The following is a 12,711-nucleotide window of genomic DNA, read 5'->3' as shown; positions in this document are numbered from 1 at the left end:
CAATTTTTTAACAATTTCGAAGTTTAATAAATAGATTTTAAAGACAGAAGTAGATCATAACATAGGACAGCCACTTTTTTGTCAGTAGGTATTATTTCTAAAACAGGTCCACATTTTTAATATACTTTTATAAAAAAATACATAATACCAATAATAAAATGTTACTAATATATATATCTCCAATTGAACCATAAAGCCACAAGAATGAAATAGTTAAAGAATGAGGAACAGAAATGGATCCTAATGAGGATACTAAAGAATAGTAGATCTAAACACACAGCAGGATAAAAAAAAACTAAAAAAGGAAGTTAACAAAGGGATAAGAGAACAGGAACACAGCAAGGGAGAGCTATATGAATATTTCAGGTACAGTAAAGTTATACAGGTGAGAGGACTGTGGTGAGTAAGGAGATCTTGGTGATCTTGGAGAGTGAGATGATCTTGGTGACATAGGTACAATCAGATACACTGATCAAATAAAGAGAGAAGAAAGAAAAAATGATGAAAACATGGGGAAATCATACAAAAGGATTAAACTCAATATACAAAATAAAAATGACAACAAAATCTGAAGTTCGCATTCCAGCAAATAATAGGTTAGGGAACCTACGAAAGGAAAAAAAAAAACCCAACAACATGCTGTGGGGTTAACTCGACATTGTGCTGCCTGCAAAAGGAGGTGCATTAACAGGGTTTGGTTTTGTGTTTCCTGAAGCAGCTGAGAGAAAGGCAAAGGTCTGGTCTTGGTGAGGAAAGGAAGCTTGAGGAAGGTTCAGAGAAGAGGAGAGACACAAAGCGACTGCAGAGAAGCGTATTTTTTTTTTTCATAAAAACGTTGATGCTACTATTAAAAAGTGCAAGCAACATTTCAAGAGCAACTTTCTTAAAATGTCAACAGAAAATTATTTCTGTAGTGCAATGATTCAATGACCAGCAACGCTGCTCAGTAATGGAGGTACACTGAGCTTACACGCTCTAAAGAAAAAAAATATCCTACTAAAATACAGAGAAAGCCCAATACATACTTGAACAAATTTCAAAAACCAAAGGAAATGTTACTTACAAAAGAAAAATCTTATTTAAGGAACTATTTATAATACATGTGACAAAAATCAATGTAAAGATTGTAGCAACCCAGTACCTGTTAACTCACATTTAAAAGAAGAAAAAGCAACATTTAGTATCTTCAACATACTGATAAATAGTAAGTATACGTATGGCAATTCTGATTTACAAGCAGAACTTCATTGATTCTTTTAATCTGGCTCAAAATTAAGCTGCACGATTCCGTTCTCAGTTGCTACAGCTTCCATTAAATAAAATTACCCATTTTTATTATTATACAATTTTACCCATTAGTAGTCTGGAAAAGATATTCTCTCATGCACTAATCTAACATGTTCTTATTTTTCTACTGCCATCGTAGAAAAGGTCCAAGTGAAAATAATAAAGTAATGGATGTCCACTTGTCTCAGAGAGGCTTGGTAGTAGACTGCACATTAATTTACTCTATGCAATTACTAAGCACTTTTTTCCCCTCCTTGTTCTTCCCTCGTTTTTTTCTTCAAAGAATTCTTGCAGTTACTTATCTAGACAGGAAGCCAAAGGAGACAGATATATATATATATTTCCAAATAACTTGGAAAGCTTGCAATACCAAGTACATTAAAAATATACATGGGCAAACCTCAAAGCACAACTATTGCAGGAGAAAAACATTCAGGTCTTGTCAACTGACACCGAGGCTGGTGGGAAGTTTACTCGGGTTTTTGGGACCCTGGGATTATTCTTTGAGGAATTAATGTGCAACCTGCTTACCATACTGTGAGCGTAAAGGAGAGGAACCCCCCTTCACATTAAAAACAATTATTTCTGTAGAACTTACTGTCTTTTATATAGAGTCTAGTTTATACAACATTATTGTATTATTGGACATGTCACTGAACTAATTAGAATTCAATTACCATCAATGGGATCATGAAAAACGTTATTTTCATCTGCAAAACTTCTGGTGCCTGAAATATTTCCATAATCAAATATTGGTCCTTCCAACAGGGTCACGATATCTATTCGATTAATTTTTGTCAATACAGAAGTTAAGGCATCAGCTGAAAAACAAATAAAGACACGTCAGAAAAAACGTTCAGCATCGCAGAACCGTGTAATCGTCTTTCTCAGTTACATTCGCGTTGCATTAATTATAAATTGCTGGTATATGTTTCTGTCCCAGTGCTTTTGGTTCTAGCAAACCCCATCATTTGTCTAAGGAGCCATCCTGCTGCCTACTTATTCAAGATACACATCTATTAAGAGTCTTCCCTCCCCCCCGAGTGTACTTATATTACAATATAAAAGGCACAAAGAGTAAGGTCAGAGAGTTCTTAAAGAACGTATTTACTTACTATTGAAACAAAATATCCTTTTACTGGAGCATAAAAGGAGTGTAAAAATCCTTTTACCATTCTATTTCAAGGAACAACAGACTAGGTAGCCATGTAGGTAATAATGCACGGAAGGCTACTCATGCACCACCTTGTGAAATCTCATTGCCAGTAATCTTCTTGCTAGAACACTGTAACACTGGAAATTACTTTTACAGTGAAAGAGATCAAAGTAGACTCAAATACTGTGCAGGAGTGTGTGGATTAGAGAATGGTAACAAACACCACTGACGTAACACAAAAATCAAACCCTCTCTTTGAGCAATTCAGGTGAAAAGCAGATATAAAACCCGCCGAGTCAGCACAGAACCCCTGTCTCCATCACTCCTTGCAGAAGGAGGTTTAGTCTTTTCTTACCACCTGCAATACTGCCAGACTACTTTAATTTTCCAGGCAGCCTATCTCTGTGTTTCATGTTCCTCGTTATTGAAAAGTTTTTCCCTAATGTTTTCTTTACTGGAATTTAAGTTCATTACTCGTACCATTAATTATGGATGTGGAGAACAAATTATTTCCTTCTGCATACAGACTGAATAAATATGACACATTTCTGACTTCCGGTAAAAATATAACTCGCACTTTTTTTTTTCCATCGGTGGTTTGCAAAAGACATTCATGATGTTTTCTTCAATTTAACCTATTTGGATCAGGCAACAGATGAAATGGGCTATAACTTATAAACACCAAAAGTAACTACTTGAACTTACTTGTAGCATTTTTACCATCTCTGGTAACCCATTTTTTTAATAACATGAAGCTTTGAGCAATAAGAGAATTTGGGTTTTCTACTCGGATTTGATTTATTTCATCCACAGAAAAATTCAGTTCTCTTGCCAGTTCTATAAAGACAAAAAAGAAAGCAAGCAAGAAGAGAAAACAACAACAGAAACACCAAACAGAGCTCAGATCCCTCAATCATCTTGTCAGGATTTAAAATATTATCTTTCTTAGATCACACAGATGTCAACATAGCTACTTGACACAAAGTTTACAGATAATGATGAACATGGCATTACATACTCATAATTTCCTAAGACAGACATAATTTTGAATTTCAGTCATCACCGTGAGCTATTACCGTATTGATACTCACTAAGCCACTTAAACATGGTGAAAAAACCCCTCCGTGGAGACTACTTTATCGCTGCTAATTTATAAAAATCTGTTCCTCCTGGTGCCTGTTCCTCCTCTGTGAGCTCGCCGTGATGCTCAGCGCTGGCGCTGCCGTCACGGACGCCCAGGGAGAGCTGCTGCAGCCTGGGAAGGTCCAGCCCTGCACATCCACGGGTGGAGCCACGGGTGGAGGTACGGCGGGATCACTCGGGGCTGGGGCACTGCTGGGCTCCCTCCAACCCCCAGGGCTTTGGGGAAACCGCTGTCCAGATCCAGAGGCAGCCCCAAGCCCGACTAGATACTCAGCTCCGTGGGTGAACGTCTTGAGGAGAGCCATTTTAGCTGTTTTCCCTATGGGCTTCTGTTTGATTCATTGCAAGATCATGGGATAATTTCCTATCAGGATATTTATTCCTATTAGGATATCCCATAGCCCATGGGATATTTCCTGTTGTCTGTGAAATCGGGAGAGCCTGATGTGGCCTTGCTGCCGCTTTTGGTAAAAGACTACTTGAAAATGTAACAGTGAAGACTAATTTTGATATTAAAACAGAAAAGCTTACCTGTCCAGCTAAGTCCTAGGTGATCGGCTACAATTGCCATCCTTATATCTGTCCGTTCACATGGACTCTGTGGACCTGTGATTTACAATTTCTCGATTAAAAAGGTTTTGCACAGAAAACCACAATACCGGACAATAGATTATTATAAATAATAGCTTTAATTGTACTAAGTTACCGGTGCTTATATTGTTTACTAGAATGGTTGTGTGTCCTAACAACCTACAAAGCAAATTTTTTTTTCACAGCTTTTAGATTTTTCACCTGTGTAAAGCCAAATGTGAAACTACATGATGTCGTGTAATGAAACCAAACATGCTGACAATCTAGCTGTTAGACTCTACACAAGTTGTTCAATTACTGGTGGAAACCACCAAGACCAGATTATCGTCTGTTTTCTCTATTTTGACAGAATAAATTTGCTGTCACAAATCTTTCCATTTCTGAGTTACATCAAATTTTGAGTTACACGAATGTCTTTGGCATGCTTCACTAGCTTTCTACAGTACAGGATTTGTTTGAAGGAAGAAAGAAGAGTATAAGACAGCACATACAGATGACAATGACAGAATGAAAACTACAGTTAAGTCACTCCACAGGCAATCACAACAGTTCATGCACTAGGATCAACAAGTTGAAAGTTTTACAAACTAGGCTTGATCTCCACGAGGTGAGCCATGAGAGCTCCAGAAACCTGACTGCCTTCATTCTCACCAGTCCTCTTACTCCTCCTCCTCTCACTGTCGGCCTTTTCAATCTTTGATTTTATAGATGCTGCCTCTGTTCTCATGTCTCTAGTAGACTTCGATGTAATGGAAGGCTGGTAAACTTGAGTAGCTTCTGATAAGGATGTGTTCCTTGATGTACTGTCTTCTTCATCATCAGAGACCTCTGACTGCATCTTTTTCTCTTCATCAGATAGACGATCCACAAGCTTTAATGTCTCACCACTAATTCCCTTAAAATATTCAATAGAATGTTTACATACCTCCCTAAGCTGACTTTTCCTCACTTTAACTGTTGTCATGGTCACGGAGGTAGATCTTACCTTTACTGGTAATTTAGAAGGAAGCTGTTTTGTTTTTTCTTTCTCTACCTGCTCTTGTTTTGGCAGGGCTGGAGTTCTTCTAGCTAGAGTACTCCTATGTGTATTTTTTACAGGAATCCTAGACCTTGCTTCTAGACAGGGAGAAGAATTATTTTGTTTTGCTTTGTCAGGCTTACTAGCCCCTCTCACTTTACTCCCTGTATTGCTTTGGAGTTTATTTTGTGAAAAGACTTCTTTTACTGAGCTGGCCTTTACAGGAAGCTTTGATTTTCCTCTAGGCCCTACCAGCTCTGTTGACTTTTGCTGCTCTCCGTGTGGTTTTTGCTTATCTCTTACTCTGTGTCCTTGTGTTGTCCCTGTACCTTTTCCTGAAGTGCTTTTCGCTTGATTAGCTTTCTGGAGGGAACATTTCGGTTCCAAATGTTCTTTTAGCACTACATTACAGGTAATATCATCTGTAGGGACAGCAGATGAATCCAAATTGTTGTTGTTATTAAAATTATCTTTTGGAAACTCAGTGTTTTCTGTTTGCCTACAGCTTGTCTGGCTAGAAGCTGAACTCGCAATCACTGCTACAGTTTCATTTTCTAAGCCCTGACCACTTGGCATCACAGCTTCTATCTTATCTGTCACTTCGCCAAGGCCATCTTTCTTCAGAGTCATGGTGGAAGCAGAAATTCCCATTTTAATTGGTGTGCGCAATTTGGGATCAACTTTAGAAGCGTTTACCGCTGCCGATGATTTTTCCAGTGAGTTACTACCAAGTGTTTGTTCCATGCAATCTCCACTGGCCTGGATGATGGGCTTATGTTCAACTGCTGTTGTTTCTATTGGTCTCTCTAGGTTTGTTTCTACAGTGTTGTCCCCTGCCTGTGGCTGTGTGATGGCAGTGACTGTACTTTTATCCCCTTCCCCCTTGTCCCCTGACTTCCCTTCAGAAGTATGCTCACCAATCTGAAAAAATTGGAGTCTTTCTTCAACAAAATCCCTCTTGCTCATGTCAATTGCACCACTGCGAGTCATCTCAAACATCTTCCCTTCATGAAATGGGAAGGGGTTGGGCTCGCTAGTTGGCGTACTTTCATCTGTTGGAGTTCTGGCTGGAGTTGTATCGGGTGTTGTAGCTTGAGATCTGTCTTCCACTGCCAGACCAAATGGCTTAGCCTCATCATCCCTTGATTTAGTCTCAAACACTTCATCATCACCTCGGTTATTGGACCACGGGTCAAAATCTAGACTCTTGGTGGCCACCGTTTTGAAAGGCGTTGCAAATTCTTCATCTACTTTGTAACTGAAATACGTATCAGGAAATACAGTCCTGTCAGGGTGTCTGCCTTCCAAAGTGAAAAACTGTGCCCCTGACTTCTGTTCGCTCTTATCTCCGGCTTTTTCAGAAGCTGGACCCTTGGGAGGTGCCTTGTCTTCTTCAGGGCCTACCTTGCCTTCCTCCTCAATTACTTCAAGCTTACTCTGGCTAAAGCAGCGATCTGTCTGCTTTAGAATGCCTTCCGTAGTCCATACGTCCTTTTTGGTTTCAACTGCCGGACCTGCAAGTTTAGAATCACTCTCAGTTAAACCATCATCTTCATCTTGCAAATCATAACCATCAAGAGAGTCAATCTCTGTCGCATCGGTATCATGAGAGAATTCTGCAGTGGTTGCTATGGAACACTCTGTGACAGACTGGTCATTGTTACTCCCATTTTGCACTACATCATTCTGGGGTGACTCAAGCCCAATGTCAAATTCATTAGGTTTCCCAGAAGTGGGATGTCCTAACTCTTTCTGTTTCTCAATCTTTTCAGGGGCTCTGGGTTTTGAGGTTTCTTTCTGGTCATCTTCCAGTTCTTTCAGTTTGAACGTATACTTTTTAAGTGGAATAGGTTGATAGAGAGATTCGTCATCACTGGAGTCACTAACATCTGCTCCCGGTGGCACAGGAGATGGTGGCTGTACTCTTATGACAGGTTCAGCCAGTTGGCATTTGTCATGGTCATCTTGCAAGTTCACTTCTGTCATCTCCATCTCACTCTCAGTGGAATAATGAGGCTTCTTTTCTGACTCGCCTTGATCTGCATCCAGTGGTGGAGGAGGAGGGAATTCAATGTAGGCAACTCTGTTACCTTTGGGTCTTTTGTTAGAGTCCTTATTTATATGATTAAGTAATGCTTTGTCAATCTGTGGTTCCTCAACCTCTGCCTGTTTTACAGATGTTGACTTAGCCTCTGCTTCCTCCTCTGATTCCTCAGATACCTCAGGTATAGGACTGGGCTTGCCTGGAATATAAGCTATTAGTGAGTCAGGTGTTTTAGACGTAAACTCGTAACTCACTTCCTCTGAACTCGGCGTTTCTGGTGTTAAAGGGCTTTTACCAGAGCTATCTATAAAGGACACTTGTTCTAGCGTGTCATCTTCTGGACTACCTTGTGGAGAAGGAGGTTGTTTTTGCTGTCTAGCTGTATAAAATGTCCCCCTTGTCTCTTGTACTGTCTTACTCTCCTGACTGACAATTTTTTTAATATTTCCTTGCTGCACCTCTTTCTCATATTGCTTTCCTACTTGAACAAAACTGACATAAACAGGTAAGGTCTTAATTTCTTTTACTCCCTCAGTGCTTACTAGTGGAGCAACTTTATCCAAGTAATCACTGGCACCAGGGTCAACTAACTCGCTTGAAGGAAATTCCTTTCCTGGACTACATTCTAAAGAATCTGGTGATTTACTAGGGGATATCTCCATTTCCTCAACAGGAGGACTTAGACCTATCGAGCTCTGCTGCTTGGTAACTTTTCTGATTTCTGAATGCTTTATTTTTTCATCTTCCACATAATCAATCTGCCTCTCAACTTTCTCCTTAATCACAGCCGACTGGGATACTTTAGCTGAAAGTTCATAGACACCATCAAGCGTGGTTCTCTTCTCCTCAACAATTCTGACTGGAATATGGGACACAGCAATTTCTTCTTTCCTTTTGGATATTTTATCAGCCACTTCACCATTACGTTCCCCCTCCCTGACAACAAATTCTCTGTATAAAACCCTTTTTGAGGGAGATTTTACAGTCAGTTCCTTCACTTCTTCTGAATGAATTCCATTTGCTGCCACTTTGTGCTCTGTCACAGTGATAAATTCACTTTTTTTGTCAGTTTTAGCTTCAGCATGATCAACATGGTTTTCGTTTACTGTATCTGGAACCAGCACATGCGACAGTTTTTCTTTTTGTGTTTTATGATTAGAAGTTCCAGGACTTTCCCACGTCCTATAGATTTTTTTGTCCCAGTGTCCCTTCGTTGTTGAGTCTGAGCCATGCACCAGGTCTTTTGCCTGTGGTTCTGAAAAGTATTCTGGCACGCCTTTACTCATCTCAGTTCTTTGGTTTTGTGTGTCTGAAGCACGTAAGTCTTCAATAGCTTTCACTTTACCTGGAACCAAATCTTCCCGTATTTTCACCTCTTTCTGTAAGGCTGTGCTCCCATCAATGACCTCTACTTGCTTTGCGTGTTTCTCTCTGGGATAAAACTGATACACTGGTAACTTACTTTCTTGTAATTTCTTTACTGGGATTTTGGACTGACCATCCAGCCTTTTTTCTTCTTGAGTCATGTCCTTACTCCTCGGACTTATACTCTGTTCAAATTTTAGCCTAATGGAACTGAGCTTTGATTGCTTCAGCTGAAATCCAGTCTGTGAAACCTCAGGTATTCCAGTCTGCTGAGCACTTCCTTTGTGTTCCATAGTTTGTTTAGAGTCCTCTGCAGGTTGCACAAATATCCTTTTTTCAGGACTGCTGGGCAAACTGGATGCTTTTCTTTCATCCACCTTGGGAAAGCATTTCCCATCGTGTGCATACTGCTTCACCTTACTCCATTCGTCACCGGACGATGGCAATTCAGAGAGCAGAACTTTCTCAGGGCTGCTGCTGGCAGAGCTCTGGCTAGAATGTATTTCTTTGCCATTTTTTTTATGCTGCTTTTTCTCCGGAGACTGTAGCTCATCATTCAACTTCTCTGTTTTATCCCGAAAAAACTGTGATACTTCAGTCAGTTTTTCTTCTGCCTCTTTAACAGTCCTGTCCACCCTGTCTTCATATATCAACTTTTCTCTACCTCTGTCTAATCTGTCCTCAGTAAAGCGCATCCACATGGCATGTTTTGGACTACTAACATCTCCAGTGTAGTGTAACACTGTCACTTTATCATAATGATCATCTTTAGACATTTTACCTACACCATTTTCAGACACATCTTTATAGATTTTGGAGAGAATCTCTTTTTTGGGGGCAGTAGCTACTTTTTCTCTGCATCGCTTATCAGACCCCTGTAACTCTGCACTAAGGGGTAGAGCATGGTCAGTAACTGACTCCTCAGTATCAGAATGAGACACATCTAGCTTTTCTGAAAGAAGCATTTTCTCAGCAAACCTGTAAGACTCCCCTCTTAGTTCTGACAACTCATCATCATGGTATTCTATTGAGTGCTGACTCAAAAGCTTCAGTGTTTTGTAAGAGTCATCAGACATGAGTTGAGCAGAACTAGGGCGACTGTCTTCTTCCTGGGACACGGGAGTGTTAACTCTAGAGGATTCCAGATAAGAAGGAAGTGACTCTTCGGCCGTGAGCTCCTCTTCTTCTTGCTGACCTTGTTCGTCTGAACAAGGAAAAGCATCATGTTTTTCCAACTCTTTTAAGTTAATATCTCCCCGAGGTAAGTCTTTCTGATATACATACATTTCTTTTTCTGGATGCTTTTTTGTTTCTCTAATAATGACTTCAGTAGGTTCAGCCTGATTACCTTTTTCAATATGGACCTCTATTATTCGCTCCAGTTTGGGTTTCATTTTGCTGTCCTTCTCTGCCTGTTGTGGTGAAGTTTCAGAAGACTTGCTAACATCGGATGTTACTGATGATTTATGTTCAAACAGACCTGCCAGCTCTTTGGAAGGGTCACGTCCAGACTGAAAGGCTTTCATTATGTCATGAACAGACATTGTTTCCTCAATTCTTTCAGACGTGCTCTCAGTGCATGGAGGTTTATGATAAACCATCCTAGTTGTTGTAGTGATATGAGTTTCTTCTTTTACTCGGACACCTTTACTAAGGACACACTTATGGTCATCGTCCTCGCTGCTGCTGGCTTTCATTTGAAAAGCTTTAACCTTCTCTTTAATAGATCCAGCAGGTTTTTGCTCCAGCTCCATAAACGTAGGGGAAGGTTTTGAGGCCGGTAGCTCCTCCGCTTTCTGCTCCGGAATTTCTTCGGACGATGGTTCGTAGCTGCGGATAACATGAACTACTTCAGTTCTTGTTTCTGTAATGACAGGAGGGATGGGTACATCATGGAAAAGTGGTTTTGGCCCTGTGCTTTCAGCGCTTTGTGGGGCAGAAGGTGTCTTTTCGCTCCTCGTTTCAAAGCCACTGTCAGATAAGGGACTTTTATCTTGGTCGTGTTGAGAAAAGTCATCTGGAGACTCTAAAATAGTATCTGTTCCAAAAAAGGAATCTGCAATTTTACATAACTCCTTTTCTGATGTTGAAGGCCTCATGGAGGCTGGAGGCATTTTAAGTTTATGTTCCTGCAAAGCAATAGCTGGTTTTAAAATGCGTTTTTGTCTCTCTTCACCTTCTTTTTTCCCCTCTTCAAACTTGTACTTTATGTTTGTTAATGAACTGCTACCGATATCATTTGCTAAGTAATCAATAACTTTTGACAAGCTATAATCCTTTTCCGACATGGTTTTAGTTTTAATTTGGACCTTCTCTGGAACAGATATAGGAGGGCTTGTCAAAGCTTGCTGTCTTGCTTCATCAATCTCCTCTGTACTGAACTCTACCCAGTCATCCTCAGACAGGTGTCCTTGGTCACTTTTGGATACTTTAGCCGACCCTTTACTTTCTAAACACACATCTTTTTTCAGAATCTCACTAACTTTTACTAAGTCCTCTTTTACTTTCTCAACAATTTTAAAGGGCTCTTCATCATCAATTCTACCCTCTTTTGGTATCTCAGGTTGGAACGGTTTGTCCTCTGCGACATCTGTCTGCAATATCGCAGTCATTCTTATTAGATCCTCTTTCATTTCAGCAACATCTTTCAGTATCTCCTGACTGGAGGATAAAGAAGATGGTGTGGACAATTTGAGAGCAGAGGGTGCTAGAAACAAGGATGATTTTATTGGAGATGAAGTTCGATTAAAGGGAGGCTGTGTGCGTGCCTCTGTAGTCAATGTTTTAATAGGTGACAGTAACGCAGCAGCTGATTTTGTAAGTGAAGACGACTCTGGGAGCTTCTTTAATGCTGGTTCGGACAAAACATTGACTACAGAATATACTGGCACTGTTATTGTTGATGAAGTTACTGATGAGGTAGTTGCAGATATTGACCCAAGGGCTGTGTACAAAGCACCTGCAGGAGGAGTTCTCATTGACTGGAAAGCTGATGGTGCTGAAGACACAAATGACCTGAGTGGAGAAAATGACATTGTTGTAGCTGTTGAAAACACTCTCTCAGCCGTGTCAGCAACTGCGTTAGCAGCACAGCTTGCAGAATGTGCAGCTGCAGCGATCTTGTCTTGAAAAACAGCTGCAGCTTTGGATCCATTTATTAAGTTGGCAGAAGATGGGTATTTCAGAGGTGAGACAGATCCATTAAGCAATGGTACCTCTGTGTGCCCAGCTACATGTTTTGCTGGCGACGAGAGAGACGAGGCCATCATGACTTTAGAGGATGAAACAGCATCAACTGCTGACTTAGCAGGTGACACCACTGACTTTAGAGGGGACGATAAAAGTGAAGATGCTGATGTGATGACCGATTTAAGTGGCAAACTTGAAGAGTACATGTTAATGTTGGATTTGGGAGATGCTGGAGGCGTCATGGTTATGGATGACCTCTCCAAGAGAGATCCTGCTGTAGTCACCGGAGATGTCCGAGAGGGGAATGTGGTAGTGGATGCCAGCCCTTTTAGACTAGCAGCTTCTGTGACTGCGGGAGCTCTGACGAAAGAGCCTGAAGTAACCTGTATGTTGTATGGAGGCTGTGATACCACAGTTTTTATTGGTGAAGAGATTGTCCGAAATGATCTAATCGGAGATGCTACATCACTAACAGATTTAACTGAAGATGTGGTAGAAGCTCCTAATGTGGATTTGATTGGAGAAGCAGAAGAAACAGACCATATTGATTTTAATGGGGAAGCTGTAGGAGTGTTAGAGGAAGAGCTTGATAAAGAAGTGAAGCCTGATTTGGTTTGCCCAGGCACTGTAATTGGAGCTGTTGTCCATGACTGATATGGCCGTGTTGGAAAGAATGGCTTGTATGAGTAAGTAGCAGGTAGGGATCTTGTTGCTCCTGCACTCCGTTCAACTGTTTCTTAAATTGTTAAATTAAAATCAAACATAAAAATCAACAAAAATGATTGAAAAACAGAGAGACCAGAGAAGAAAATTGGTCAGTAAACGTTGTAATATTACAAAAAGCAAATACAATTGTTTGCATGAATTAGGATGAAGGAGGCAAAAGAAGATTTAAAAAAGGAAAGAAAATAATAGGAA

General features: G+C 40.4%; 1 protein-coding gene across 1 annotated transcript in view; it reads right to left on the bottom strand.

Moving 5' to 3' along the window:
- The window catches only part of ANK3 (ankyrin 3), a 218,046-nt gene that overhangs the window by 26,995 nt on the left and 178,340 nt on the right, over window positions 1–12,711 (bottom strand). Inside the window, exons 37-40 of the mRNA XM_074924321.1 lie at window positions 4,829–12,523; window positions 4,118–4,192; window positions 3,149–3,280; window positions 1,965–2,108 (exon numbers count right to left, since the gene is read on the bottom strand). Coding sequence (XP_074780422.1) covers window positions 1,965–2,108; window positions 3,149–3,280; window positions 4,118–4,192; window positions 4,829–12,523 — 8,046 coding nt within the window. The remainder of the gene's footprint in view (window positions 1–1,964; window positions 2,109–3,148; window positions 3,281–4,117; window positions 4,193–4,828; window positions 12,524–12,711) is intronic.

The sequence above is a fragment of the Athene noctua genome, chromosome 21, assembly GCF_965140245.1.
Source record: "Athene noctua chromosome 21, bAthNoc1.hap1.1, whole genome shotgun sequence".
Classification (NCBI taxonomy): domain Eukaryota; kingdom Metazoa; phylum Chordata; class Aves; order Strigiformes; family Strigidae; genus Athene; species Athene noctua.
Note: the sequence above shows the minus strand (reverse complement) of the source record. Positions and strands in the feature narration are given on the sequence as shown.